General features: G+C 54.4%; 1 protein-coding gene across 1 annotated transcript; it reads left to right on the forward strand.

The window, feature by feature from the left end:
* Positions 1 to 2152: 2152 nt before the first annotated feature.
* FHAD1 (forkhead-associated (FHA) phosphopeptide binding domain 1) lies at positions 2153 to 25037 on the forward strand. The gene is made up of 26 exons (XM_010019379.1): positions 2153 to 2248; positions 2528 to 2734; positions 6653 to 6868; positions 7838 to 7961; positions 8729 to 8823; positions 10557 to 10622; positions 10984 to 11088; positions 11440 to 11547; positions 12480 to 12563; positions 12905 to 13057; positions 13918 to 14104; positions 15358 to 15428; positions 15673 to 15810; positions 16595 to 16702; positions 16915 to 17004; positions 17233 to 17458; positions 17927 to 18008; positions 18148 to 18263; positions 18777 to 18936; positions 19264 to 19369; positions 21294 to 21468; positions 22005 to 22132; positions 22325 to 22408; positions 23197 to 23246; positions 23891 to 24074; positions 24954 to 25037. The coding sequence occupies exons 1-26, from the start codon at positions 2153 to 2155 to the stop codon at positions 25035 to 25037; spliced, it is 3243 nt and encodes a 1080-aa protein (XP_010017681.1).
* The last annotated feature ends 1457 nt before the right edge of the window (positions 25038 to 26494 follow it).

Consider the following 26494-nt stretch of genomic DNA (forward strand, 5'->3'; position numbering starts at 1 on the left):
GCAAAGTGATCCATGAGGAAGTCATCAGCGTGTTCAGCCACAGGCTCCCTCATATGGTCTGAATGTTGGTGGTGTGGGTAGAAAACAGGATCTCCCAAGGATGTGTAGCTGATGTTGGTGTAGCCAATCTGCTCTGCCTCTCGGCTGCTGGTACCACGTGGCTTTGTTGGGGTGATGCTGATGTTGATGTAGTTATGGATTGTACAGCAGAGCTTGACTTGGCAGTGTGATTGACCAGAACGAAGACAAAGGGGAATCGCTGGCCCAAACCCATTTAGCAGTTTCATTAGTTGTTATTTCACATTGCATCTCTGAATTTCGGTTGTTGTGTGGCAGGAATTGCACTTGCCTGTTCCCCAAGGCGCGATCTCAGACAGGCACAAGAATATTATTGACCAAGGGACTGCCTTACTGAAGAGAAGGAAACAAACAGCAGAATGTAACCCGGATTGAGGGAGTGGAAGGTGTCCCTGCCCATGGCAGGGGGTTGGAACTGGATGAGCTTTAGGGACCATTCCTACTCAAGCCATTCTCTGATTCTGTGATTTGGGGTCAAGGACATCTCCATGTTGTCCTTGTTGAGAGGTTGCAAAGGTGGTGCAGCTCCTTGGAAGTTATCTCCCAGGCACATGTGCCCCTAAGAGCCTATTCCTAGTGGGAAGCAAGGCATGAAGTCTTCTCTCCTTAGTGAAGAAATGCAACCCTAACTGTTGTCTTAGGAAATCTGGGTTAATAAAGTGAAGCCTCTTATCTGAGTCATTGGTTTCATCAAGCTTCTTGCCAGAAAGTCCTGTTGAATGAAACTGACTGGCACAAGCAGCATCTTTCCCAATGTCTCGTGTAGGAAAAGAGGTGGAAAACTGGCGTGAAGTGCAGTGACTGCAGTGAAACAGGCTGTGACTAATGCAGTCATTATGCCAAAAATGCCCAAATGGCTAATGAGCATCTCCTGCTACTTGCATACTTGTCCTTTGATGGTATTTGGAAAGCAGAGGGAGGATGTGGGATGCTGAGGAGTGTGAGTGCTCCCAAAGCTGTGACCATCGCTGTCCTTGGATGGCTTATCCCTATGGCACTGTAATATATTGTAAGGGAATGGTTATTCCTGAAGGTGAGTGTGATGGAGGGAAAATGTCCTACAGCAGATGCACCTAACCCTGGCTTCAGGCTGTTGTTCCCAGGTAAGACACGTGCTGGTAGGTGAGAAATGGATGTGCTTCCCTGTGCGGTGTGTAAGGTTGCACATAGATCTTGGATCAGTATCTCTGGAAGGTAACTCATGTTCCATGTCAACCCACAGGATGTGCAGACCTGGTATTAATGCAACTGAGGAAGCACACAGTGTTATGCTCCAGCTGGACTGGGGCTGGAAAACCTCAGCTGCTCTATTGAAGTCAAAGCACTTGGAAGGAGATGAAGGGATAAAAACGCTGGCAGTGGGAGCCAGCACTGGGGCATGTGCTCAAGTACCACGCTGGTTTGCAGAGTTCTTCGTAAAACCTGCTGCTTCTGCCTCAAAATGAAGAAGGATCGAATCTTACAGGACTCACTCCTGTTGTCCTGTACGAGTTTTGTGTGCAGGTCCCCTTTGTGCCTGAGATTCCAAGACCTGCTATGTATGCATGCACAGGAACCATGGACTGGTTTGGGTTGGAAGGGACCCGAAAGCTCATCCAGTTCCAACCCCCTGCCACAGGCAGGGACCCCTTCCACTGGAGCAGGTTGCTCCAAGCCCCCGTGTCCAACCTGGCAATTAATAACTAATAAATAAACCAGGGATGGGGGAATAACAATGTCCTGGCAGGCTGCACACCCCCAGGAGGTGTGTCAGTGGGAGCGTTCCTGCGTGTGCCACGGGCCAGCAGGGAACGCCGGCGCGGGGCTGTGTTGTGCTGCTGGGTCAGTTGCTTGGGAAAAGGAGGAGTAAAGAAACCACCTCAACCAAAACAAAGAGAACACTCTCCCAGGAAGCAGCGGGCTCCGGCGCGGCTGAGGCTTCCAAGGCTACTGCGAGGCTCTGGCCAGCCGGAGCAGAGCTGCCTTTGGGGTGATTCTGTGTGATTTCTAGTGTACGAGTTGGTCAGAGGTTCTGTGTTGGATGGGGGATTGCTGAAGGAGTAGCTGTTTTTCGTGCAAGGTGGAGGGCTGGATGATGCGAGCCTTCCTAAGGAGCTCAGAGGAGTGTTTTCAGCTGAAACCACACACCACGACCATCGGCCGGCACCAAGGGTCTGACATCGTCCTGCAGGTAGGAGTGAGGAAGCTGAGTGGTGTAAATGGGTGGTGGTTTGGAAGTAGGGAGCAGGATGCCCATGGCAGGGGGTTGGAACTGGATGATTTAAGGTCCTTTCCAACACAAACCATTCTATGATTGCATGATTCTATGCACTGGGGTCACCAGCGCACACCATAGGAGTTTCTAGCCAGCCTATGCTGGATGTCCAGCAAGAAGAGGGGACCTTGCAAACCAGCAGCCAAAGCAGAGCTGCATTCTGGCAAGTTTCTCTGCTTGTCTCTTGGTTGCCAGTCCGCAGGAGTAGCTGAGCATCACGCAGCCCTCGAATTCACTGCCTCGGACAACAGCTTCTGCCTTCAGGACCTCAACTCCCCTCACGGCACCTTCATCAACGGCTGCCAGGTCCAAAACGCGGCCGTCAGAGTGAGTCCAGGCGATGTCCTGCGCTTTGGCAAAGGGGGAGCAGCCTTCGAGCTGGTGGTGGATGGGGCTGCCCAGGTAAGGATGGGTGCTGCTGCCCAGGGAGGGGGTCCAGGGAGCAGGAGCAGGCTCCCAGGTGCGTCTGGGTGATTGATTCATCAGGGACTGGAGTGACAGGATAAGGGGTGATGGGTTCAAACTGGAACAGGGGAAGTTCGGGTTTGATAAGGCAGAAACTCTTCCCTGTGAGGGTGCTGAGGCGCTGGCACAGGGTGCCCAGAGAAGCTGTGGCTGCCCCATCCCTGGCAGTGTTCAAGGCCAGGTTGGACACAGGGGCTTGGAGCAACCTGCTCTAGTGGAAGGTGTCCCTGCCCGTGGCAGGGGCTGGAACTGGAGGAGCTTTAAGGTCCCTTCGACGCAAACCACTCCATGATTCTATGATCCTTGGGAAAAGATGGAAGAGGAGGAATGAAAAGCTTGAGCTCCCTCTGCTGAAAAACTCGGGCAGTTTAGCAGGAAAAAGGAAAAGCAAGGGAGAGGATTCCCGACAGGAAGTTGGACATGAGCAAGCGTAGGTCTGGAAAATGCCTTTTTTACTCTATTTGCATTTTACGTCTCTTCAAAAACTACACGCTGACAGAGAAGGCGAGTTTTGGATCAAGTCTTTAGAGCAAGTGAAAAGGTCCAGCCCCGATGGGTGCTCCGCTTGGCAGCAGCGTGTGTAACTGGAGCTGTTGTGGTCTGGGCAGCAGTGCCAGGGCATCACAGCAACTTTCCCATGCAAGAGAAATGCGAAGCAGCTATCGGCTGGGAGAGGATGTGGTCGAACGCAGCAGCAGTTTCCAGTCTCCAGGAAAATAACTGGTTAGGGATGTCTGTGCAGGTTGTTGAGCCTTTGGGTTATGAAGCAGTTAAGGACTGGTGAGTACCGGTGTTGGTTTTGTTATCGGGGCTCTTGAGGAATGTGAGAAAATAGATCCTGAGACAGAAACCGAGATTACGTGTGTGTGACGTGCCTGCTAGTGGGGAGTCTGTAGAGCCTGGTGTCCCAGCAGAGAAAACTCACTTGGAGCCAGTTTGTGCATCCAGATATAGGGGTTTGGAGGTCTCGGCAAGAATCCCAGCACAGCAAACAGACCTGCTGACCCCGGGGCTGTCCAAGAGAAGAGCAGAAGATACCGAGCTGCAGGATGAGCCAGAGCAGTGGGGTGCCACTGGCTGGGTAAAGCTGGTTTGTGCTGGCGCAGCGAGCACTTCAGTTTCTGACAATGTATGTGCAGGATGCACACACACAAGTAGTTTTGAATGGTGACACAGAGGAAGCCCTGGGGGTGCCTCTGCATTGCTCTGGGCTTTGTGATCTTCCTCTGGTGGAATAGCTTTGAAGCCTGACCCTGCTGACTGCAGAGTACATCACCTGAGCATTGCACCCTGTGAAGTTTGTGGTTCTAACACAGGGAGGTCTCTCTCATTTTCAGTAGTATTAGAGGAACATGTTGTAAAGATGAGCATCATCCAGCAAGGAGTCACATCCCTGCGGTGTCCTGGAGCATGGAACGAGTGCCCACAGAGACACTGCAGCTGCTGGAGTAGTGGGAGAAGAGCTGGGTGATGGAATCCTGCCTCCAGGCCAGGTCCAAGGCCATGTTTAGCCTTTATAATTGAGGGCTACATGTAAGGCAATGTACGAGACCTCTGCTCATGAGGACAGCAAATAGCAGTGTGCAAGGCCCTGCATCAAGGCTGATAAAAGCAATGGCAAGGCAGGAGTGCCACGAGAGGCTTTAGTTCAGCACAGAAAATGGGAGAAATGGCAAGGTAGGACCACTTGGGTGTTTGTGTGTGAGCCAGGAGAGGTGTGGGATGAGGGCTTCCAGGTTTTGCAAATGATGTGAAGAATTATGGTTGTCAAATCAAGAGAGGGAGGGAAGAGCTCCAAAAGCAGCAAACCCCAGTAATTCCTTCGTGTTCCAGCAAAGCATTTGGGCTTCCTGGGTTAAATCTGATCCGTGGGTGATGGAAATGGGAAAGGACTAAAATTCCGCTTCCACTCAGACCTGTGCCGGGGTTTTGGGCTAAAAACCTCACAGACCCTTGCTGATAACACAGTCTTTTTCCACCATAGGTGTCCAATCTCCCCATGATGCGTCGCACAGGGTGGACTGGGCAGCTCCAGGTGGTTGCAGAGCCCAAACCGTTGACTCCTGCATCTCCTGCCCACGTCCCCTTGCTGCAGTGGCAGCATTCCCCTGGCTCTCCAGGCAGATGGGCTCCTGGAGCCACCGGCCACATGTCCCATCCTCTGCTGTGGAAGCGACCCAGGAGCGCCTGGGCTCGGAGCATGGCCACCACCGTCTCGCTGGATGCTTTCAGCAGGCCCTCGGCAGTGAGGCCAGGTACTGCCCGATGCCACCATGGTGGTTTGTAGCCTCGTGTCCTCTCTGAGCAGCTTAACCTTGAGTGGAGTTGATGTGAGCGGTGGCAGCTGGGATCTGAGCTGGGAAGTGACGAGCACTGCCAGCCACTGGGTGTGAGTCCTTGTCCCGCGGAGATCCGTGATGTGGTCCTCGGTGGCATTTGGGTCGGTAAAGCAGTGAGCTGTGACATGCAAGGGGGAATGCCATCGCCCTGCAGCTGAGAGGGACTTGTCCTCTTCCTTTTTCCTCATGTGTGATGACTAACTCTGTCTGCACTGGTGATTCATGCACCTATTTCTGTCTCCTGATTGAAGTGGTGTTCTTTCCTCCTTTGAGGAGCAGTTTCTGGCTGTCCTGAGTGCTGGAGCTTTAAACTAGGTCTGCAGCTGAGATGCTTCTGAAAATAAAGTATGCAAGAGTGACAGAGCAAAGACAGGGCTTGGGGGAATAGTACAGCTGGAGAACAAGGCTTGTGCCACACACGAAGCTTGTTATGGACTGATACAGAGTCCAGTGGTTTTCCTGGTTTAGGGTTGAGTCTTTCAAACAGTCATAAGTAATACAAGAAGTCTGCAAAAAAGCTGGAGAGGGGCTTTGGACAAGGGATGTAGGGACAGGACAAGGGGAATGGCTTGAACCTGCCAGAGGGGAGATTGAGATGAGCTCTGGGGCAGAAGCTCTTCCCTGTGAGGGTGCTGAGGCGCTGGCACAGGGTGCCCAGAGAAGCTGTGGCTGCCCCATCCCTGGCAGTGTTCAAGGCCAGCTTGGACACAGGGGCTTGGAGCAACCTGCTCTAGTGGAAGGTGTCCCTGCCCATGGCAGGGGTTGGGACTGGAGGAGCTTTAACTGCCTTCTGAGCCAAACCAGTCTGGGATTCTGCACATACAAAGTCAGCTGTGATATGTTGAAGTACCACTGATGCTCCAGAGCACTGTGCAGTGCCAGCAGCACCACCGAAAGGTGTGTGCACAGGCAGAACCTGCAGTGAAGGTAAAGGGATGAAGCTGCTGCCTTTGAGGCATTTTTGGTTCCCAAAGGTGTATTATTCCTCTCTACTGTGCAGACTGTTTGCATTCTAAGTGTCTTTTTAGTGCCAAATAGTTGGTTCCTCTGCTGGTTGTGATGCAAGACTGTGAAGTAGCTGCTGCCTTACAGTAGTTTTGAGACTAGTGAGAGGGATGTTACAAGAAGCATGACTGCTGCCTGCTCATGCTGATGTTTGCTGCCATCACATTTGCTCTTTTCTAGTCTCGACCAGTGTCTTGAATGATGATGTGAGTGGTGTGGGGAGATCCCCTTCCCTCAGGACTCGGCATGCAGAAGAAAAGGAGAAGGTGATGCTGGGGAAGGTGTGGGGGATGCCCACCCTGTCCTGGTCCTTGGCAGAGCCTTGCCTTATGGTTGTATGTCCAACTGCAAGTCCCTGCAGGGTGCAGAGTCTGCTCCCCTGGATGGGGTGGATGGAGGATGTGGGCACAGCCAGGGTGAGCAGGTCCCATGTGGTTGGTGGCCAGGAGCTGGTCCCCCTGGTGTCGTGGTAGCTCCAGGCTGGCAGATGGCACCCTTAATCAACCCACAGGGCGAGAAGGAGGAAATGGGTCACCTCTCTGGTTTGGAAACAGCATCGAAGCAGAAAGATGCAGCGATAAGAGATCTGCAGGAGGAGATTGCAGTGATGGCAAAGACCTTGGCTCAGGTGGCAGCGAGGAATGAGGTGGAGCTGACCCAGAAGCTGCTCGCCTTTGACCAAGAGCTGGAAGCCAAAGCAGAGCTGATCAGAGCCTTGAGGGAACAGGTACTGAATGCTTCCATAGGCAGCGAGTGGGGCAAACACCTCTCTGGTACAGGTAGGTTCACAGATTAACAGCCAGGTTGTCAGAGGAGCAGGTCACATCTCATGAAGCAGGGAAATTAGGGAGGGTTTTTTTCTTCCAGCTGTTTTGTTTTGCACATTTGCTTCTCTGTGCAAAGAAGCTGTAAATCAATTTCCCCTGTACATGGTAGGATCTGTAATGCTGCAGAGGGTAGGGAAACAGCACCTTAACCAGCCTTTGGTAGGGGACACGCACACACAACCACCTCTGGCCATACCAGGTCCAAAAGAGGTGGTGAAATACTTTGTGCTTGTCCTGACGCCCTGTTGTGTGCAGAGGGGAGGGAAACAGCACCTTAACCAGCCTTTGGTGGGGGACACGCACACACAACCACCTCAGGCCATACCAGCTCCAAAAGAGGTGGTGACATACTTTGTGCTTGTCCTGACGCCCTGTTGTGAAGAGGAGCTTTTGCTAAAAGCAGGGTCCTGGTGGAGAAAAGGCAATGGAATTTTGGGTGCTGTTGGCATCACTGCTGTGGAGGGAAACAGCACCTTAACCAGCCTTTGGTGGGGGACACGCACACACAACCACCTCAGGCCATACCAGCTCCAAAAGAGGTGGTGACATACTTTGTGCTTGTCCTGACGCCCTGTTGTGAAGAGGAGCTTTTGCTAAAAGCAGGGTCCTGGTGGAGAAAAGGCAATGGAATTTTGGGTGCTGTTGGCATCACTGCTGTGGCTGCACCAAGGTAAGATGATGTGCGGCGCCTGTCTTGCCGGCAGCTGCCCTTTCTCTGGAATGAATCTAAGGTGACGCTATCTGAAGCAATGACTGCTGAGAGTTAGTCCAAGATGCTGAAGAGTAACCCCATCAGACCTGGAAGCGCTGGATTTCCCCCCCTGAGGAGGGCTGTAACAGGTAGGAACATGGGCACCTCTGTTTTGCAGATCAGCAACCTGGAGAAGGGCTCAAGCCAGGTTTTCAGCCATTCCCTCTATGAAAGAGACCTGGAGATTGGGAGGCTACGGAAAGAAAGCGAGAAGTTGAAGCGGGACCACGCTTTGGCTACAGGTATCCTATCCCTAGGGCTCAGGAGGAGCATGAAGCTGCTTGGGACTGGCTCTTGAGAATGAGTGAGCACTGGCAAATGATTTATAGTGACCCACAGAAGTCATCTGGCCTGGTTTCTGTGTCCTGAAGCTCGGTGGGAGTTGCAGATGGTGTCTGATGTGACAAGTGCCCCTGGAGCAAGGGACAGTGTGGGGATCATAGGCAGGGAGCGATGGGACCGGGCACTCTGGTAGGGGAAAACAGCCGCAAGGGCAGGCTGATGAGGGCAGGCTGAAAGCGGTGCTGTTTGAGGGCTGCCATGGACAGTGGTGGGGAGACCCGACCCCCGAGCTGCTGCAGGGCTGCATGTGGCTGCAAAGGCCACCCCAAACTAGAGGCCTTTCCCAATGGCCTGTATCCCTGCCTTTATCAGGCACAAGGAATGCAGTGGGTGCACAACAGATCAGAATCAGAAGTGTTCTGCCTGGTTGCATTGGCGGAGATGAGGGAGCAGTATGGGCTCTTGGCAGGGAGGAGGCATCAGAGACATGGATCTGACATAGCAAAGCAACAAGCACGGATCTGTAGGAGCTGCTCATCCCTCAGGGAGCACGTGCTGTGAGGCCCCAAGGAACTTGTCAGTGATGCTGTCAAAGAGCAGTGTCCAGCACAGCGTGCCAAAAGCTGGACCCACTTCCCAAGGCGGACGGTTGTTGAGGAGCGGGGAGGGATGCTCGAGGGTTTTGGCAGGGATGCACTTGGGTAACCTGTGTTCTATGTTCTCCCAGGTCTAGTGACCAGCCTGCAGAGGGAGGTTGCCGGGAAGGAGCAGAAAATCCAGCAACTCCAGCAAGAGGTTGAGAAAGTGCAGAAGGAGAACAGAGTAAAGGACAATCAGCTGGCAGTGCTTTCAGCCAAGGTTGGCAGCACTGTCTCACACAGGGGCTGACGTGGGAAAGCAGTATGAGAAGGGTCACACTTCTCCCTGTTAAGGGCTCTAGCAGCTGTATTTGCATGGGTATTTATCAGGGCAGTTGTAACCCAAGGGTCCTGGCTGTGTGCAAATGGAAGGGGCAGAGCTGTACCCCTGGCCCTGCTGTGATGGGGACCCAGAGCAGTGACACCTTCCCCAGCTGAATCCCCCTCCTTGCTCTGCATTCAGGTGCTGTGTGCCCTGGATTCCTGTGAGCACAGTAGCTGTTTGTACTCATGAAGTGCTTGTGCCAAGATCCTCCTGAGGAGCCATGGAAACCCCTTCATGTGGCTCCCTGTGGCCCAGCCTGGTTTTCCCCCTCTAAACACAGCAGGTTGTTTCTCTGTGTTTGCAGCTCTCTCCTCAGCTGGCAGAGCTGCAGCATCTGCATAATGAGTGTAGAGCAGCGCTCTGAAGATGAATGATGTGCCCTGCTTTGCTGAGGAGCAGCCTTTAACCAGTGGCAAGGGGACAGTACGCTCTTTTCACGTCACATGTGCTGGACATGTCCATAGGTGGATGTTGCTGGGTCTCTGAACTGGCTGCACTCTGTACTTAGGCAGCTCACAGTCGAATGTAAGGTCCTTTGAAGCAGATAAACAGCTTCCAGCAGGATGAGTTCGGTCCTAGATCTCTGTTCAAGCTCAGTCACCCTGAGTGCGGTGTTGTCAGTGATACCCTCGACTTCTTTGGACGCAGTACCTAAAGGGGGCTACAAGAAATCTGGAGAGGGGCTTTGGACAAGGGCCTGTAGGGACAGGACAAGGGGAATGGCTTGAACCTGCCAGAGGGGAGATTGAGATGAGCTCTGGGGCAGAAGCTCTTCCCTGTGAGGGTGCTGAGGCGCTGGCACAGGGTGCCCAGAGAAGCTGTGGCTGCCCCATCCCTGGCAGTGTTCAAGGCCAGGCTGGACACAGGGGCTTGGAGCAACCTGCTCCAGTGGAAGGTGTCCCTGCCCATGGCAGGGGTTGGAGCTGGAGGAGCTTTAAGCTCCCTTCAACACAAACCAGTCCATGATTCTTTAAGCACTCGAGCTGCCATGTGCAGCAGGGAGACCAGGTATCCCGGGTAAGCATCCTGCTTTGGTGGCCCAGGCTACTCGTGTTTAGGCAGGGAGCGTGTCCCAGAGCATCCCTCTGTGTTTTCCCTGCTCTGTGGATGCGGGAAGACCTGGAGTGAGACAGGAGCTGCACACACAGGCTTGCAGGAGAGGCAAGGCAGTGGGTGCTCCGGGAAGGCAGAATGGAACACCGATACCAAAAACTGACACAGTGATGATCAGCCTGGAAATGTCTGTAAATGTCATGTTTAGCTATGGATGTTTTGAGTTAGCATTTGTTTTCCTGCATCCTTCCCCCTGTCCCTGTTCTACTGCTTTTAAGGCCAGAGGAATTTCTCCCTGTCAGCTATGCCCTGCAGATGCTCCTCCTCCCCTCAGCTTTAATGGTGATGGGTTCATACAGGCACTTCCAGGCATATGGATACTCTTGTGCTCTGGTGTCTTGATGGCCCCATCAAGGGCACTTGGCCATTCCATTAAGATCTAAACACGGAGCTTGGCTTTAGCACTCAAGTGTCTGTTGATATTTGCTGCAGTATCTGCCTGCCCTGATGTTTTTTTCCTGTGTTGCTATTCATTCTAGTGCTCTAGAATCCGAGCGGAAATGAAGCAGGAACTTGGAAAGCAGGAAGTAGCGGCATACCGGAATGTGAGTCTGAATTCATTTGAGGTGATGGAGCACATGGGAGAGCTGCAGGAAAGCAGCATCCAGGGAATAATTAAGTGGTCATTTTAAGAAAGATGTTTTGAATCTGGTTCCTGTAATAGAAGGTGCATAATGAACTGGAGAAGTGTTAATTGTAGCACTGGATTGCAATGCAGGCGGATGCAGCCAGAAAGAAGGGTGAAATTCCACTGGAAAGTCCATCTAACTAAAGTAAACATAGGCAAGAAGGAAATTCCAGAGCACACAAAATGGGATAGATGGGGGAAATATCGGTTCAAGTCCTCCTGAGAGGCAATGCCCAGCCCCTGTGGTGAGACCCTCCACCACCATGGGACTCTTGCAGCGCATCAAGGAGCTGGAACACAACCTGGAGAGGCTGCAGGGGGAAATCCAGAAGTATTGCAGTGAGCAGGAGAGCATCCGAAGCCAGCTGGCTGAGAAAGCCAAGGTAACAGCCCGGCTGTGGGGTGTGCAGTGGAGAATGCATGTTGTGTGTGATGAGCACCAAGCCCTGGGAATGCAGCATGTATGGAGAGGGGATCCAAATGTGCAGAGCTCTGCCACAGAGCCCGAGCGGAAAAGCTAGCTGGGGTAGCAGACCATGTGGTAGGAAGTTGAGGATGGATGATGTCCAGAGGGAAAAAGTGGCTTTAAGGGTCTGATGCTTGCTGCTGCTCTCCTGGTATTGCAAAGCCATGCTTGGAGCTGGCTGGTGTGAGCAGCGTGAAGCTGGGGCAGAAGTGCTCAGGATGCGATTCTGGGGTATTGCTTTGATATGCAAATGCTCTCGTTGTTGCAGGCTGAGGAGGAGCTGAGGGAAGCTGGAGCCAGACAAGCTCTGCAGCTGCAGGAGATGGGGCGCAGGGAGCGCCTGCTGCGAGCCGACCTGGCGCGGGCCAAGCAGCAGGTAGGGATGGGAGCAGGGATGGGAGCAGCAGCAACAAAACCATGGGGTTACCCATAGGGAAGGTCACTGTGCTCCAGTGCAGGCAAAGAAATGGCATCCTGAGCACCAAACCCTGGCATGGGGCTGAGGTTGTGGTCAGATGCGGTATAACAGGCTTATCCATGGGATTTGTGTCAGCAGCGTAGGTGGTGTAATAGGACACAGAAACACACCGTACTCTGTGCAACCACAGCTATCCTGTCCAGGACCTGTGCCAACCCTCCTGTGTACCTCTGCAGTCAGAGGCAGCCCTTTGCAGAGCAACATCCTGCTGCATCACCAGGATAAAGCCGTGCTTCATGCAGGACGGAGGTGCCACCTCCCCAGTTAAACTGCAACACGGAGTTTCGCTGGCTGGAATTTGTTAGGAATCCCACTCCATGAGAGGCCCAAAAAGCTCTGAGTCGTTTGATCGCGTGTTTGGAAAATAAGCCTGGGTTTTGTGCAGAGCAGAGCACAAAGGTAGCCTCAAGCTCTTACGGGCAGATGGAGACCTTCGGGCCTGCCATGTGAGTTAGCACAGGCACAAAAAGCACTAAGCTCAGTGGGAATGGTTGTTGTCATGTCCTGCAGAGAGGCTGGGGGTGGCATCCCTAGCCTGCCCTGGCTCTTTCATAGGAGGAAATAGGGGCCAGCCGTGGGAAATCCCTGCTGGAACATGGGATGGAGCCATCTGCCTGGCACAGGCAGTCTGTCCTGTACAGTGTGGACCAGCCCCCTGGCATGGAATCCTCCCGCAGCGGTAGAAGGGCAGCAGGAGACATCAGGATATTGTCAAGGGATGTCCTGAGGAGGGCAGGCACTGGGACACCCTTGGCATTGATGGCTTGGGCAGAGCAGACCAGCAGAAGTGAGCAGTGATTTCTGTTCTCCCGTGTTGATCTGTGCTGCAGCTGGAGTCCTTCAAGACCCAAGTGGTGCGAGTCTGCTCCCCAGCAGCAGCAGGCAGCGCAGGGAAAGCCTCCACAGAGCAGCAGGTGAGTTTGGACACTGGTGCATGGAGGTGGTTGGTGTCTCCAAAGCCTGGCGTGGCTTGAGTCGGTCACAAGTGCCTGCTCCATGTGCTGGTAGCATCCAAGGCTCTCCAGGTCCTAAGCTGTTCCACAGCTGTCCCTGGTTAATGACACTGCTCTGTGATATGGAGATAGGATCCTTTTTGTCCTCCCAGCCTGGATGGAGTCAGTGGGTTCTAACAGGAGTCTGACATGGCTACCAGTGTGCAGCAAGCCTCAGTTGTTCGCTGGGACAATCTATGGTGCCTCAGGCGGAAAGGGTATTAATATAGTGTCTTGTTCTCCTCTTCCTTCTGCTTTGCCAGGTGATAGAGAAGGTCAGGCAGATCTATGATGAGAGCCAAGAGAGTCATGAGAGAGAGAAGTGTCTGCAGCAGGAAATAAGCTCCAGGCTTGCAAAGGAAAAGGAAGTGTCTGCAAATGCTGAGGTGTTCAGCAAGACCCTGCAGGAGCTCCAGGTCAGTCTGTTCAATAGTGAGGATCAACTGGCAGGACATGAGCAGCCCAAGGCATTTTTCTTGATATAGATCTCCCAAACGTGTGAGCTGGAAAGAAATATGAGATGTCGCAGAAGTGTGTCTGCCTGAGGGCCTGCCAGGAGTCATTCCCACCAAGGATGTCATAGACTGGTTTGGGTTGGAAAAGACCTTAGAGCTCCTCCAGCTCCAGCCCCTGCCACGGGCAGGGACACCTTCCACTAGAGCAGGTTGCTCCAAGCCCCTGTGTCCAACCTGGCCTTGAACACTGCCAGGGATGGGGCAGCCACAGCTTCTCTGGGCACCCTGTGCCAGCGCCTCAGCACCCTCACAGGGAAGAGCTTCTGCCTTATCTCCAACCTGAACTTCCCCTGTTTCATTTTGAACCCATCACCCCTTGTCCTGTCACTCCAGTCCCTGATGAAGGTCCCTCTCCAGCATCCTTGTAGCCCCCTTCAGACACTGGAAGCTGCTCTGAGGTCTCCACGCAGCTTCTCTTCTCCAGGCTCAACAGCCCCAATGTTCTCAGCCTGTCTCCATACGGGAGGTGCTCCAGGCCCTGCTCATCCTTGTGGCCTCCTCTGGTCTTGCTCCAGCAGGGTGGGCACACCAGAGCTGCACCCAGTGCTGCAAGTGGGGTCCCACAGAGCAGAGCAGAGGGGCAGGGTCATCTCCCTTGACCTGCTGCTCACGCTCTGGGGGTTCAGCCCAGCACAGTGGAGCCAGGTCACGTTCAGTTCCTCATTGACCAACCCACATCAACCCAGGGCTTTGTCCAGGGACGTTGCGTCCATTGCCGAGCCCCGTTGATCCAGCTTAGTCACTGGGTGCGTTTGTTCCAGGCTTGCCTGAGCAGCTCCTGCAGCAGCGCCAGCCTGCGCGGGGAGCTGGGGAAGCTGGAAGCAGCGCGCCTGGATCCCTCCATCTCCACCATCGGGGTGGCAGCAGTGGAAGTGGCACGTGTGCTCCTGTGCTGGCTGGAGGGAGCAGAGCAGCTCCTGGCTGGCGCGGGGATGGACCTGCACAAAGGTCTGTGTCCTGCTGGGGTCCCTGGGAACAAACCTGCTCCGGGAGGGATGTCCTAGCTAGCCTATAGAGGAGAGAAAGTCCAACGTGAGCTGGGCTTGGGAGTGCCAGGCCCCCACGTTGGTGCCAGTCTCAGGCAGTTTGGGCAACTAAGAAGCCAGCTCAGGCAGTGTTCGTGCTCCTATTACCTACCTCTGCAGCACTGGTCACCCAGCTTGGTGTGACCTACCCCCCCAGGGCTCTGCAGGGTTTGTCCCTGGGGTGCTGTGTCTGCATGGGCAGAGCCCATCTACTGCCATCATGGTTATGGCATCAAAGTGGGATTTGCCTTGGTGGCACATGGGAAACGCTTGTGCTGGCAGAGATCTGAACCCCTGGTCTTGAGGTTCCACGTTACTTTGTCTTCTTCCCTTTCCTAGGCCGCTGTTATAGGGCTTGGCAGAGCAATTGCATGGAGTTTGTTAGGTGAATGGTGCATGGAAAACACAGCAGCTGTGGGAGGAAAAGACCTTTAAGCTCACCGAGTCCAAGCTTTACCCCAGCACTGCCAAGGCCACCACTAACCCCTGGCACTGAGGGTTGTGAACTGTGGGTACCAGGGTGGGGATTATAGCACCAGGAGCATCATGCAGCAATGAGCCAGGCTTGGCTCTTGCAGAAGTGCTGGGCACAGAGAAGATGGGGTGACGCAGCAGGGTGGTGACAGCGTGTGACAAGAAAAACAAGTCTCTGGGTGGGAGCAGGCATCTGGGCTCTGTGCACAGCCAAGCTGCTTTCCAGCCATGTCTCAGCAATAGCAGCCATCTCCAGGGCTGGGAATGTGCTGCAGTTCCATAAGTGCAGCAGGGAAACCCTCAGCTGGTCCCAGGAACCTTTCCAAGAGAGTCTGAGCCTAAATCCCAGTGCAAGGGGCTAGGAGGGGCTCCAGACTGGGAAGGGTTGCTGGGTGCAAGGCACAACTGCTGTCCATGGGTCTCTCTGTGACACCAGCACATCCACTGCCCAAGCCTGGGAGGGAAACCCAGGCCCAGTGTGTTTCCTGGGTATCCCAGTGAGCACAGGGAATGATTCTGTGCTGATCCCTTCTCCCTGCTGCCTATGGACCTCCATCACCAGGCCAAGGGGACTGAGGGCCAGCAATGGCTGAAGTGAGTTTTGTAAGGGCGCAAGCAGCATTCCCAGGCCTCTGAGGATGCTCCAGGTCCTACCCATGGGCTGTGTGAGCACCTTGTACAGTGCACCCTTGGCTCTTGCAGGGCTGTTGGCTGCTCTCGGGACATTGGTGGAAACCAGTCAGGAAACTGCCCGGAGGAATCGGACATTACAGGTACAGATACATGTCCATACAGCGAGGTGGTTTCTGAATAGCTGAAGTCTTTGGGTCTGCAGTAAATGCAGGGGAAGGGAGAAGATGGAGCCCGCTGTCAGCATGTCAGTATCCCTGCCGTGGGGAGGATGGAGGGTTCATCCCTGTATGGAATTGGTTGTGAGTGAATAAGCAGGAGGCTTATGTCTTGCCCTGCTGCTAAGGCGCCTGCTCTAACACCTCGGTGTCTGCCGCATCCCTGTAGGCACAATTAGAGGAGGCCCAGGAGTCACAGGCAGCTTTGCTGCAGGAGCACACGAAGGAGCTGGAAGCGAAACATGAGCAAGATCTGCAGCTAAAAATCAAGCACATTCTGCTGGAGAAGGACGAGGAGAGCAAAGAGGTGCAGGGGCACTGGTGTGTCTTAGGAAAATGACTGGGATGCAAGAAGAATGGGTGTCTGTAATGGTGTTCCCTAGCAAGAGGAAGTCTTTAGCCCCGAGCTGTCTGGATGCAGCCCCAAGAGCCCAAAGTACCTGCTGGGAAGCACTGGGAAAAAGCAGAAAGCAAGGGGCACCTTAAGCTCCTTGAGCTGAGGACAGCATTGTGCTGTCTGTAGTAGATGGAATGCAAGCGCAGGTTGGCTTCCTTGCCAGCCCCTTGCTCCCTCCTTCCTCTGTGTTGAGCTGCTTTTAGCTCTGATTTGGCTGGATAAGTCTATTCCCTGTGGGGTGGGGAAACCTAGTGGGCTCCTGCTGGGTCACCCTCAGCCCAGGGAAGCCCAGCTCACCAAGTTGATGGTGCAGGCCACAGTGTTAGCCCCAGTGTAACCTGGAGCTTTGCTGTATCGTTATGGTGTGATGGGGACAGTGTGTTGTGGTGGTCTTTAAGACAGTTTCTAAGGTGCTTCTGTGTCTATCATCTCTGGAATTGCTGTTTCCCAGTTTTGGGTTCTCTAAGGAGGTGGATAAGGAGCAGCCAAGCAGCTCCTCCTTCGCCTTTGCTTTACGTCTCCATCGTCCCCTTCTTCATTGTGTTGCCTTGTTTCCTGCCAAGCTTTTCCACCACAACTTGCCCCTGCTCCAGAGCAGGGACCCTCCTGGCTGTTTTCCTCATTGGAGTCAAGGTCTTTTGCCTAATATGCGGGTTATTTTCCTGTACTAAAACCGTGGGCTGTCAATTCCCAGCTCCTGGAGAGTGCTGTTGCCGAGGAGAAGAGCAAGTGCAGGCAAGCCCTGGAGGAGGAGCAGAAGAAGATCCAAGACCTGCAGAGCCGCCTGAGGAGCATGGCTGAGGTCAGTGGCCTGCAGGGAAGGTAAAGCAGAACTGCTCACCCTTGGAATAAGTACATCTGAAAGTGCTCTGTAGCATGCTGGGCACTTGGTCAGGGGCTATCAGTGGACTGTGGGTTCCCCCCTCCCCAGATACACCTTGATGCATATCTGCAGAGAGAAAGGTAGCTCCCTGCAAGCTTGGTACCTTCATTACCTCTCGTCTCCTCATGTAGGCTATAGAAAGGAAGTCAAAGGAGCAGGAGGTTGCTGACTGCAAGCTGCAAGAAGCTGTGCAGAAGCTGGAGGAAACCACAGTGCGAGAGGTGGGTCCAACACCCTGTGTGCAGGCAGAGGACATGGCTGGATGTGGTTTCAGTGAAGGAGGCTTCTCTGGTCCCTGGTTGCAGGGAGCTGCAGCCTTCCCCCTCCCCAAAATCCTTCCCTTCCCTCTGTCTTTCTGACCACTAGCCAGGAGAGACAATGCGGATCATGATCCCAAAGGAAAACATGTGCAATGCTTCCAACCAGCATCACTCATCCTTGTTTCCTAGATGCTCTTACAGCAGCGAGTGCTGGCGCAAGACGAGCAGCTCAGGACCACTCAGGAGGAGAATGAGTTACAGAGGCAGAAACTGCAGGAAGAAATAGAGGGATATAAAGAGCAGAGCAAGCAGCACGCACTGACAGTTGTGGCTTTAGAGGAGAGGTTGCTGGAGGCCAAGGAGCAGCAGAAGACACTGGAGGAGGAACACACAGCACTTGTGGATAAAATGAAAGGTGGCCACAGCATCTGCACTGGGAACCTTCTTGGTTAATGTGAAACTGATAGAGAGGAGGCAGTACATTTGCTGCTACGGAAAGTGTCATGTATGATATTGATCTGAGGTTTGTCTATGGCAGAACATGCTCATGGAAGTCTCTGAAGCAGCTGTTTCACAGGGGGTTGCTGTATATAGGTCTGTGGCTTCGGGGACTGTCAGTAGCATGTTGTGGTCATAGACAGGGCTTTCTCACTGGAGAAGGGCTCTTTGCCCTCTAAAGCAATGAGACTTTGGGCTGTGCCCAAGCAGAAGAGATGCTGAGCAAGGAAGGATGTGAGGAACTGTCTAAGCACTGTTAGAACCAGGCCCTAGGAGGTACAGCTTCCCAAAACTGACGTTCCTCAGTCTTCCATGAAGGAAAGGATGCGCGTGTCAGAAGCAAAGCAGGCCACATGTAACTGGCCTCTGTTGCTGTGTCCTGCAGGATTTCGGGGCGACACTTGCCAGGCACCCTCAGAGGCTTGGCTGGAGGCTTGTCCTGCTGCAGAGTCGCACGGCTGCCTGCGGTAAGCAGCGCTTGCTGGTGGTGCCTTGTTCAGAGGGGCCTGGAGAAGAGCAGTTACCCCCAGGAGAGCTTAGGAGAAGCTGAGGGAGGTGACTGCAGCTTGTCCTGAGCTCTTACTTGAGTGTGATTCTCTTCCTCAGGAAGCTCAGGGAGGAGCTGGTCGTGGCACAGAACACGCTGCTGTCCAAGGAGGCTGCCATCACTGTGCTAACCAAAGAGCTTGGGGAAACCAGAGCCAGGCTGACAGACGTGAGAGGTGGGTGAAGCATGGTTTACATCTTCCCACCCTCTTCTGAGCATTAGCAAGGTGGACTCATGCAGGTAATGGGAAATTGGTGTTGCCACCCTCAAGCAACACTGTTGTGATCCATTCCCTTTGGGTTGGTGAGTTCCTCCCTGTCCTTGGCTAAGTGATAGTGGTGATGGTGCGTGAAGGTAACCGGGTGGAGATGGGTGGGAAAAACTGAGGCATCTTCCTCAAAACATCATTAGTGAGCTCCTTTGAGCCTAGGACACCCAAAGCCTTGCCTGGGACTCCTCAGTGGGCACCATGTGCCTTAGGGAGGCTGCTGCTCTGCAATCTGAAGGGAAATAGCTATACCAAGTGATTGCTCTGGCCTGTGTCCATGCAAAGGGACTGGCTGTGCAGTGACTTAATAAAGCAAGGTCTAAGTGGACACATCCATGAACGTGGTTTCACCAAGAACTGCAGATGCCCCAGGGCTGGGTGATGCGACAGCCAGAAATCCCTAAAGCTGTTGTATCCCAGGGGAGCTGAGTGAGGAGCGGAAGGTGGAACTGGAGCAGAACCTGAGCCGGCTGAAACACCAAGAACAGGAACTGAACCTGCTGCGAGAGAAGCTATTCGGGATGTCCAGCCTGGTGGAGAAGAAAGATCAAGCCCTGAAAGCAGCCACCGAGGAGTTAAGGTGCACGATGCTGTGACTGGATGCTTTGCAAAAGCTGTTCTGTAGATTCCCAGTGGCTGGTGGCATTTAGGTATCTCCTGAGATGCAAAAAGCACGTAGGAGTGAGAGCATTGGAATGGAGCAATGTTGTCTCTATGGAACTGCCATGTGAACTGAAACAGGGCTTTAGTGGAGCTCGTGCTGGTGGACGTGTAACTAAGTCACTTGTAACCAAGTGAATGTTCCCACTCACACCATGGTAGTCACTGGTGGTGCTGCTCTCTGCAAGCTGCTTGGGCAGCCTTCATCTGTCAGGGTGTCCCACAATGGTCTTGTCTCTTGGCACAGACAAGCCCAAGCCCAGTGCCAGGAGCTGAAGGATGCCCACGAAATGGCAGAGAAGCCAGAGGCTGCTCCTGGGACACCAGCACAGGCGGGAGAAGCTTCTGAGCAGGTAAGTGCATACAGAGGCTGCCAGGTCTGGGTTTGCTGGGAGCAGCAATAGTGCATGGTGTTTCCCAGCATCACAGAATCAGTTGGGTTGGAAAAGACCCTTAAGCTCATCAAGTCCAACCGTTCCCAGCAGTGCCAAGGCCACCACTAACCCCTGGCACTGAGGCCTCGGCTACACGGGCTATGAACACTTCAGGGACGGTGACTCCAGCCCTGCCCTGGGCAGCCTGTTCCAATGCCTGAGCACCCTCTGGGCAAGGAATTGTTCCTCAGCTCCATCTAAACCTGCCCTGGGGCAGCTTGAGGCCGTTTCCTCTTGTCCCATCCCTTGTTCCTTGGGAGCAGAGGCTGACCCCACCTCACTACAACCTCCTGGCAGGTAGTTTGTAGAGAGTCACAGGGTCTCTGACCAGCCTCACCCCTGCTCAGAGCTGGTGCAGGATCTCTGGCCACCCTTTCCCTAGCCAAGGGCTGCAGATGCTGCAGTTTTGCTGCTGGCTGATGAGCTGATGTTTGCACAGCACTTTGGAACCGGGAAGCGGGGTGTGTGTGCTTATGGTGCTATAATTGCCAATTAGGAGGGATAGCAGCGTGCATGCGGAACGAGCTGCAAGCGCTGCCTGCTGTTCCCTTGCTGAGCACTAGATGCTGGCTCTATCCGGGACATCCCCGGTGCTAGGGAAGGAGGAACAGAAAGGTGTTTGCAGCAGCAGATGGAGGGACTGTAGAACGGTACATCCTGTACCACAGCAGTGGCAGACAGCGTGCCAGCAGGCAGGGCTGGCAGCGTGGGGGCCAAGCAGTGACTCAGAGCCAGCTGACAAGCAGGAGGCATCGCTGTCCTGTTCCGCACATGGTGATGGGAAGCGTTGGAGGTGCGGCCCAGACAAAGCCGTGGCTCGGGAATAAGCCACCTCTCACTAAGCAGTACCACAAGGCAGCAGCAGCCAGACCTGAGCGGGCAGTTTGCAGGCATCAATAGCTGTGTGCAGGGCACGACAAGTCTGCCCCGTCCCAGGTTTTGGGATATTCATCATCGTGCCGCAAGCTGGATGGGGCTGGAATGGGGAAATCATAGAAACAACTGGGTTGTAAAAGACCTTTAACCTCATCAAGTCCACCCTTTACCCCAGCCCTGCCAAGGCCACCACTAACCCCTGGCACTGAGGCCTCGGCTACATGGGGTGTGAACACTTGCAGGGACGGTGACTCCAGCCCTGCCCTGGGCAGCCTGTTCCAATGCCTGAGCACCCTCTGGGCAAGGAATTGTTCCTCAGCTCCAGCTAAACCTGCCCTGGGGCAGCTTGAGGCCGTTTCCTCTTGTCCCATCCCTTGTCCCTTGGGCGCAGAGAGCAGCCCCCTCCTGGCTCCATCCTCCTGTCAGGCAGTTGCAGAGAGCGATCAGGTCCCCCCTGAGCCTTCTCTTCTCCACACTAAACCCCCAGGTCCCTCAGCCCTTCCCCATCACACTTGTGCTCCAGGCCCTGCACCAGCTCCGGTGCCCTTCTCTGGCCCCGCTCCAGCACCTCAATGTCTCTCTTGCCATGAGGGGCCCAGAACTGAAATGCGTGTGTCTGTGTGCATGGGTCCAGTCTAAAAACAAGTAATGCCCGAGACAATGCATAAATGCAGGCTGCAGAGTGGGTCAGAATGTGTGCACTGAAAAAAATGAAGGCAAAGCCAAAGAGGCAAATGCTGACAATGGCCATTCAGAGCTTTGCACCATCCCTCTCCGGGCTCTCTGGAGCATTTTCAGGGCTTATGCCCTTAGCAGGGTGTGAAAGGGGTCTTGGATGCTGCTCTTGTACCCACAAGTCCACCGGGCGGGTGTAGGGTGAGATGCTCTGTGCTTTGCCCTAAGTGACCGGTGCCTGTCAGCAAGGCTGCGTTTAAGCCAGGTTTAAGCTGAGCTCGTGTTGAGCCAGATCAGTGTGAGCGAGAACCGGCTGCTCTGCCTCTTCCAGGAGCCAGCGCTGGACTTGGCCGACCTCGGCGTGAGATGCCGAGGCCTCAGACATGAGGAGACGATCCAGCGCCAGAGGGAAGGCTTGGCCGATCTCCGGGAGAGGGTGAAGGTGCTGGAGAAGAGGCAGTCCTCAGGTAAGGGAGATGCATCCATCTGGGAGCAGGCGGCTGGTGGAGGGGTTTGGAGGCAGAAGGTGGGAGCAAGCAGGCGCCTGGCGATGAGCACATCCACTCTGTGCTCGGGTGCTGCTCTGCTCAAGGCGAGAGCGGTTATCACCCAAAGGAGCTGAGCCCTGGGTGTTGTGGTCTTGCAAGTGCTGGATGTTGTGAGAGCTTCCTGCCTGCCCCAAACTCATTTTCTCTCAGCCCCTTTCCATCGCCTGTATCCCTGTATTGAGAGCACTATGGTAAAGCAGCACTGCCCCAGCTGTTTGTGGTGTGGGTGCCAAATGGCCATCTGCAAAATAGGCTGGGGAAGGCGGTGGCCAAACTCTGCAATAGCCGTGGCTGCAGGGAAAGCTGGTGCAGGCTCAGCTCCAGGGCCCATGCATCTCTCCATGCACAGTCACCGTACGAGAAAACCTGGCAAGCCCCAAAAGCAGCTGAGATATGAAGCCTCAGCATGTCATACAGAAAGTAGGACAACTCAGTGGCTGTTCTTTTACCTCCAGCTGCCATGGTGAAGGGTTCAGGGCCACTGGTGGTCCTGACAAGAGACTTAGCAGAGGAAATAGTCCAGAGACCAGGTCATGAGAAGGAACCTGCACCCATGTCAGGACCAAATCTGAAGGCCAGCAAGGTAAGGAGGCAGTTTGTGGTTCCTGGTGCTTGGGGTTTAGTTGGAGAAGTGTTCTCTGTAATAGGGACACTTCAGCTTTTGAATATCCCGAGAAAAGGGGATAGAGGGAGATGGAAAATCTGGCAGCATTTGAGTGCTCAACCCAAAGCCAAGCATTCCATGGGCTCCATTGCTCTCTCCCTGTTTGTGCAGGTTCCTGGCTGCTTTGCTAATGCGGGCTCACACGGGGCAGCGAGGTGGGAGATGGGCGACACGACAGACTTTGGTGAGAAGATGGTACGTCAGTGATGGACATGTTGAAATGGTGCCTGGTGCTTGAGAGTGTGGGTTGTCCTCAAACACGTTTCAGATGCAAGTGATGGGCATCCACAGGAGCGTGGTCGAGGAGGAAATGTGTATCACAGGAGGCGCTGGGTGCCTGGCAGGACATCTTGGTACCCAGCACATGCAATGGTGCCCCCGAGGTCTTTGGGGGTGTTACCTTGGGCAGTGAGGGCTGATGTTCAAGGAGAGGTGGGGTTGGTGAGGAGAGAAACCTTTGCTAACCTAGATGCTTGCTAAATGATGTGAGAGAGGCTGAGGAGCGATGATGGATGCTGGAGGAGGTGTGTGTTGGTAGCACAGGGGGTGTGTTATGCAAGTGGGTCTCTTCCCACTGAAAAGGGCAGGAAAATGACCAGCAGGGAAAATGGATCATCTTGAAAAAGGAAAAAATCCAACCCCAAGGAGTTGTACAGCTGGGAGTCAAATCCCATGCTGGGCCGGAGCTGGGAATCAAATCCCAGGCTGGGAAATGCTCCGGTGTGGCATGTCACATCCTGAGTGCCTCCAAGCACACAGCCTGAAGGAACCACAGCCAGGAATGGGTTTAGGAGCACTCAGCAAAGGTTGCAGAAGGGAAGCACACCCTGGAATGAAACACAGGGAAGCAAACAGCACGTTCCATGTGGCACTGGCATCTCCTGAGCTGGGCAGGATGGAAGCAGATGGCTGAGCGGTGGGATGCAGCAGAGTGGAGGAGTTGTCAGGGCAAGGAAATGATGCACTCCCTGTTCTTCCTGCAGTACCTGGATGCAATCAGTGCCTTGGGAAGCCTGATGAAGGTGAAGGAGCTGTCGGGAGTGCAGTCTTTGAAGCACCTTCCCCCAGAGGAGAGGGGAAAAGCAGGGCTGCAGAGACAGAAGGCCCTGGAGCTGCTCTGTGATAAGATCAGGAACCTCAAGAGTCGCCTGGAAAGGAATGAGGAAAAGCTGAAAGAATACGAGGGCAGAGTGGAGCAGCTGAGGTACTGAGAGGCGAGGTGACATTGCCAGCCATGGGGCAGAGCGACACCTCGTCCTGGGGTGCCAAGGGACAGGGAGCTCGGGGAAAGGAGCAGTCTGGTGTCAATGGTGTTCATATGAAACAAGAGGTCTATTAGTGCTGACACAGCCACCCAGAGCCCATTTCTGGGCTCATATGCTGACGCCATGAAGAGGCAGCATCTTGGTCTCAACAAAGGTGGGAGCAGAGGTGGTTTTCCATGGTGCAAGCAGGGAAGCACCATGGAAGCAGGGAAAACACCTGCTAAAGCGCCTGCAGGTCCTGGTGATGTGTTAGGTGCTCTGATGTCCTTGGGCATCACACCATGGAGGGTGGGATGGTCCTAGGAGGGACTCCAGCATGACATGGTTTTGCTTGGAAGCTGTTGCTCCCAGGCAGAGCCTGGCTTTGGGGGGTTGATGCAGGTGATGACTTGTCCCCCCCCGTTGTGCGCAGGCTAAACCAGGCATCCCTGAAGAGGTGCCAGGAGGAGGTGTCCAAGCTAGAAGAGGAAGCCTACAGGGAGGCAGAAGAGAAGGCGCTGCTGCAGGAGGCTCTGGAGAGGACACAGCTCCAGTTGAACCAGGAGAAGAGGCTGCAGCGAGCAGCCAAGCTGCACAAGGGAAGACCACGGGAGCAGGTGAGCAAGGCCCATGAGGACGACTCAAAGGTCCCAGTGCCTGGGTGTCCAAAGGCAGGTCACAGTGGTCAGCAACCACCTCCAAGCTGGGTGAGGTGCTCTGATGATAGAGGAAGGTGTGAGGGATGGCCAGCACAGCCAGAACACTCAACTGTTGGTTAGATGCCCAAGGCAAGCCCTGCAGGTAGAAGGGATGTGACACTGGTGTTATCCACAGCCTTTTGCAGAGGTTGGAAGGTGTGATGCTCTCTGGTCACTCAGCTGCACACAACAGAGGTAAGGAGGGTGAGTGAGCTGTCCATTGCCTCAGGAGATGTCTCACCTCATGGGTGTAGATGCATGATGTTGCACCCTGAAATGAGCACTCTGGAGGCATTTGGTGAATGAAAAGTGAGGGTTGGGGTGAGAGATCCATGGGGCTGGAAGGTGCAAGAGTTGCTGGTTCTGGGGATGCCTCTCTCATGTGGGGCACGTCGTGGGGTGCTTGCTGCAGCCAGGAAGGTGAAGGAGCCCAGTGTGCTGTCTCATCAGAAGCTGTGAGCCCTATGTAATGTGCTTCCCCAGCTCTTGTGACCCATTAGGAATGCACAGTGTCCTGGCTGTGGGTGGCTGTGCCCTGCTGCCGCCTCATCCGGGCAGGTGCCAAGCAAAGAGCTGGATGCTCCATGTGATACCCAACTCCCGCACTTCATGCAGCAGTCATCAGGGACCTGGGATTCTGTGGTTCATCTGACCATCCTAAGAGGCTGGACGTCCCAGGGCCCCACTGCTTACCTGCATGGCAGCATTCCCACTGCTGGAGATGGAGGGCAACATGCATGTAGCTGTATCGAGGGGTCTGGGCCATGAACATGGTGTTGATGTCTCTCTGTTCTGCAGCCTGGAACCAAGAAGCCTTTCTGCTCAGGCAAGCTGAAGGCCAAAGAGCACACAGCAGAAGCTGTCAAGATGGGAAGTGCATAGGAGAGGCACCACATGGGCCTTTGGTACGTGAAGGTCTGCAGTGGGAGAGGGTCATCATGCTGTGGTCTCCCTGTCAGATGTGGTACAAGGCATTTTGAGGAGTCCCTGTTGGAATCCCATAGCTCCAGGGCATGCTGGTGTGTAGGACCTTATTTTCCTGCAGTAGGGGTCCCATGGTGTGTGATGGGACCTATGGCAGTAGAAAAGGTGGTGTGGATATAACTCATTGTGTAGACTCTGTGTGTATAGATATGTGTGTGTGAATAGAGCCCAGTTATAGACTATATGAGTGAAGTCAGCCGTGTGGGTCCTGTCCTGGTGCTGCTGAAGCAGCCTTGCTGCACAGCCCACATTGTCCCTTGCTCTTCCACCTCCTGTGGCCTCCTGTGGTGCCATGGGGAGCTGGATGGAGCATCAGGCACGATGCAGAATGGAATCACAGGAGTGCGTCACTGACTGGAGCACAGTGAGTGTCCCTGTACCAGTGGAAGGGAAGAAAAGGAGCAGCCCCCGTTTTCCAAGGAGCAGTGGTGTTCTGGGGGAAATTGGGCAGCTCCAGCACTCGCTGGGCCTGTGGCCGCTTTGCTTTGCTCAGAGCAGCCTATGCAGAGTCCTCTGCGGATCTCTCCAGCCGAGGATAACGTGGATGTGAGCACAGCCCCTTCAGGGTTTTGTTGGTATTTGTAATAGAAGACAGAGTTTGGGAAGCAGCACAGAGGGGCTGAGGCAGGAATCATACTGTTCGTGGAGCTGCTGCTGAGCACCCATGGGCACACTGTGGCTGATGCCTAATTTGTGGTGTACATTATGTGGTTGGTGGCTGAGCAGCAGGGCTCTGACCACGGCTGTTTTCCCCCTGATGTGCTGTGGGCTTCCAGCTGCTGGCCTGGGTTGATTGTGGGACAAGGAATGACCTGGTTCTCCTGTGTAGGTTCACAGAATCACTAGGGTTGGAGGGACCTCTGGAGATCACCCAGTGCAACCCCTGCCAAGGCAGGGCCACCCAGAGCAGGGCACACAGGAACGTGTCCAGGTACCACTGGAAAGAGTCTGGCACCATCCTCCTGGCACCCGCCTTTGAGCTATTGATGTGCATTGATGAGACCCCCCCTGCCGCTCTCCTCCTGACTAACCAGGCCCCGCTCCCACAGTCTCTCCTCAGGAGAGAGATGCTCCAGACCCCAGAGCATCCTTGTGGCCTTCACTGGACCCTCTCCAGTAGCTCCTTGTCTCGTACTGAGGAGCCCAGCACTGGACACAAGGTTGACCATTCCCGGAGGGGCTGTGCTGCGGGAATCTCCTGCGGGTTTGCCTGGTGGGGTCGGGCTGCTCCATGAATCCCGATGCCGAACCCCCGGGAGCTGATGGATGGAGCTGGATGGAGCCTCCTCCCCTCTGCTGCTCCCCGGACATCGCTCCTGCACCCCCGGGCGCTCCCGATGGGGGCCGGCGGAGGC

The sequence above is a fragment of the Nestor notabilis genome, unplaced genomic scaffold, assembly GCF_000696875.1.
Source record: "Nestor notabilis isolate BGI_N333 unplaced genomic scaffold, ASM69687v1 scaffold3178, whole genome shotgun sequence".
In the NCBI taxonomy this organism is placed as follows: domain Eukaryota; kingdom Metazoa; phylum Chordata; class Aves; order Psittaciformes; family Psittacidae; genus Nestor; species Nestor notabilis.